This window comes from Primulina tabacum, chromosome 16 (genome assembly GCF_025594145.1).
Source record: "Primulina tabacum isolate GXHZ01 chromosome 16, ASM2559414v2, whole genome shotgun sequence".
NCBI classification, from domain to species: Eukaryota; Viridiplantae; Streptophyta; class Magnoliopsida; order Lamiales; family Gesneriaceae; genus Primulina; species Primulina tabacum.
Genome location: NC_134565.1, coordinates 14485737 through 14488772, shown reverse-complemented (window position 1 = coordinate 14488772; position 3036 = coordinate 14485737). Strand labels below are relative to the sequence as shown.

At 40.9% G+C, this 3036-nt stretch overlaps 1 protein-coding gene and 1 non-coding gene across 2 annotated transcripts; one reads left to right on the top strand and one right to left on the bottom strand.

Annotated features, from left to right (window-relative positions):
* Positions 1-226: 226 nt before the first annotated feature.
* On the bottom strand, positions 227-332 carry LOC142530234 (small nucleolar RNA R71). Its single transcript, XR_012816075.1, has one exon. It is a non-coding gene; the product is annotated as a small nucleolar RNA R71 (small nucleolar RNA).
* Positions 333-1329: 997 nt separating this feature from the next.
* Positions 1330-2295, top strand: LOC142528363 (uncharacterized). The gene has a single exon (XM_075633405.1). The coding sequence runs from the start codon at positions 1330-1332 to the stop codon at positions 2293-2295; it is 966 nt and encodes a 321-aa protein (XP_075489520.1).
* Positions 2296-3036: the final 741 nt, after the last annotated feature.

Below are 3036 nucleotides of genomic sequence, written 5' to 3'. Positions count from 1 at the left end.
GCAGTAGATGACCCAAACACGTACATAACAGATTTTCTTGAAATTTGCAATACTTTTAAATTTAATGGAGTTTCTGATGATGCTGTTAGGTTGCATTTATTTTCTTTCTCCTTACGTGACAAAGCTAAAGCATGGTTAAATTGTTTACCTGTAGGTTCGATTACCACATGGGAGGACATGGCGAAAGCGTTTCTTATCAAATACTTTCCTCCATCAAAGACCATGAAGCTGCGGGTAGACATCACTACATTTGCACAATTCGAGCAGGAATCTTTATATGAAGCATGTGAGCGTTTCAAGGATCTATTACGAAGATTCCCTCATCACGAACTGCCACTTGGGTTAGTTGTTCAAAACTTTTACTATGGCTTGCTTACTCATAATCGTACTATGATAGATGCTGGTGCATGTGGAAACCTCTTGAGGAAAACTGCTGAGGAAGAATATGAGTTGTTGGAGGAGATGGCTGCTAGCAGCTATCATCCTCAATCTGAAAGGAACAACCAGCGGAGAAGTGCAGGAGTCCACCAGGTAACTGACCTTTCTGCTATCACTGCACAGCTTGATGTTTTGAACATGAAGTTGGACGGTTGAATATGGGTGGCATGGCTATGCGTCTTCAAGAGATATTTTGTGAAAAATGCGGAGGAGAACACTATGTTAAGGAATTTAAAGATGGAAATCCCTTTTATGTGAAAGAAAGGGAACCAATAAATCAAGTGGGAGTCCAAAACCGTCCAATGAATGACCCTTATTCGAACACATACAACCCTGGATGGAGGAAACATCCCAACTTCTCATGGGGTGGCCAAAACAGGAAGAATCGACCACAAGGATGACAACAATATGGGAAACAACCACTGTACAGATCTGACCTTCCTAGAGAAAAAAGTCCAATTTAGAGCATTTGATGTCTAAGTTTATCTCGTCCACTGAAACCAGACTCCAAAATCAAGATGCATCGATAAAGGGGCTGGAGAATCAGATTAGACAGTTAGCAAAGATGATAGCTAATAGAGAGCCGGGCACCTTGCCATGTAACACAGAGACCAATCCAAAAGAGCAAGTGAAGGCCATCGAGTTGAAGAGTGGAAAGATCTTAGAGGCTAGAGGGACAGAAAAACTCAAGTACAGGGTGAACAGACTGAGTCATCAAAAGGTAAGTCTTCCAACTCAACACCAGCACCCACTACACAAACTAAAATTGTTATCCTTCCACCTTTTTCTGTAGCATTAAAAAAGGCAAAATTAAATGCACAATTCGGTAAGTTTCTTGAGTTATTTAAAAAATTGCATATCAATATTACTTTTACCGATGCTTTGAAGCAAATGCCTAGTTATGCCAAATTTCTAAAGGACATCTTAGCAAACAAGAGAAAATTGGAGGATCACATGACGGTTAATCTGACTAAGAACTGCTATGCATCGGTACAAAACAAGATCCCACAGAAACTGAAGGACCCAGGGAGTTTTTCTATTCCTTGCGTGATTGGTGATATTGTATTTCATAAAACTTTGAGTGATCTTTGTGCGAGTATAAATCTTATGCCATTATCTGTATTTAGGAAACTCGGATTAGGAGAACCTAAGTCAACACAGATGTCCTTGCAACTAGCAGACAGATCTGTCAAACACCCGCGAGGAGTCATAGAGGACGTCTTGGTAAAGGTGGAAAAATTCATATTTGCTGCAGATTTTGTGGTACTTGACATGGAGGAAGACGTGGAGATGCCGTTGATTCTAGGGATACCATTCCTTGCGACTGGCAAGGCCTTGATTGATGTTCAAGGAGGAAAGTTGAGATTGCGAGTGAGCGAGGAAGAAATTACTTTTTACGTCATTAATGCTCTTAAGCACACACTGTACACTGATAACTGTTTTAGAATTGATGTGGTGGACTCACTTGTGTGTAATTTTTTGCAGGATCCCATGAAAGACCCATTGGAAGCCACCCTCACAACTGAATTGAAGGAGAAAGACTTGGATGAAGAAATAGCTGAAATAGTGGCATATTTTAATGCCAACCATCCATGGAGAAAGTCAATGAGAACGAGATTGGATCATTTAGGAGAGCGAAAAGATTTGACCCCTCCAAAGTCAAGCATCGACGAACCACCGACGCTTGAACTCAAGGCATTACCTCCGCACCTAAAGTACATATACCTGGGTGAGAATAACACTTTACCTGTCATTATTTCTGCAGCTTTAACAGATGCTATGGAGGAAAAATTGTTGCAAGTTCTCAAAGAGCACAAAAAGGCATTTGCTTGGATGGTGGCAGACATCAAGGGATAAGTCCATCAATCTGCATGCACAAAATCTTGATGGAAGAAACCATTAAGCTTCTCGATGCAGGTATTATCTATCTTATTTCAGATAGTGCATGGGTAATTCCTATTCAGTGTGTGCCCAAAAAAGGTGGGATTACGGTGATCACTAATGAAGAGAATGAACTTATTCCCATGAGGACAGTTACGGGGTGGAGAGTGTGTATTGACTATAGGAAGTTGAATGATGCCACTCGTAAGGACCACTTTCCCCTGCCCTTTATTGATCAGATGTTGGATAGACTAGCGGGGCATGAGTTTTACAGTTTTCTAGATGGGTATTCGTGGTATAATAAAATCACTATTGCACCTGAGGACCAAGAGAAAACCTTTTTAACTTGTCCTTATGGAACTTTTGCTTTCCGCCGTATGCCTTTTGGTCTTTGTAATGCCCCTGCTACGTTTCAACGTTGCATGACTGCTATATTCCATGATATGATTAAAACATTTCTTGAAATATTTATGGATGACTTTTCTATCTTTGGGGCAACGTTTGATGAGTGTTTGCAGAATTTGTGAACCGTGTTGAGGAGGTGCGGGAGACGAACTTGGTACTTAATTGGGAGAAGTGCCACTTCATGGTACAAGAGGGAATTGTTTTAGGGCACAAGGTTTCGGAACAAGGGATTGAGGTGGACAAAGCAAAAATAGAAGTCATAAAGAACCAACCACCACCAGCATCAATAAAGGGAGTTAGAATTTTTCCAGG

Bases quoted from the DNA above. Each gene is read 5' to 3' on its own strand.
- LOC142528363 (XM_075633405.1), top strand. From the start codon at position 1,330: ATGCCTAGTTATGCCAAATTTCTAAAGGACATCTTAGCAAACAAGAGA.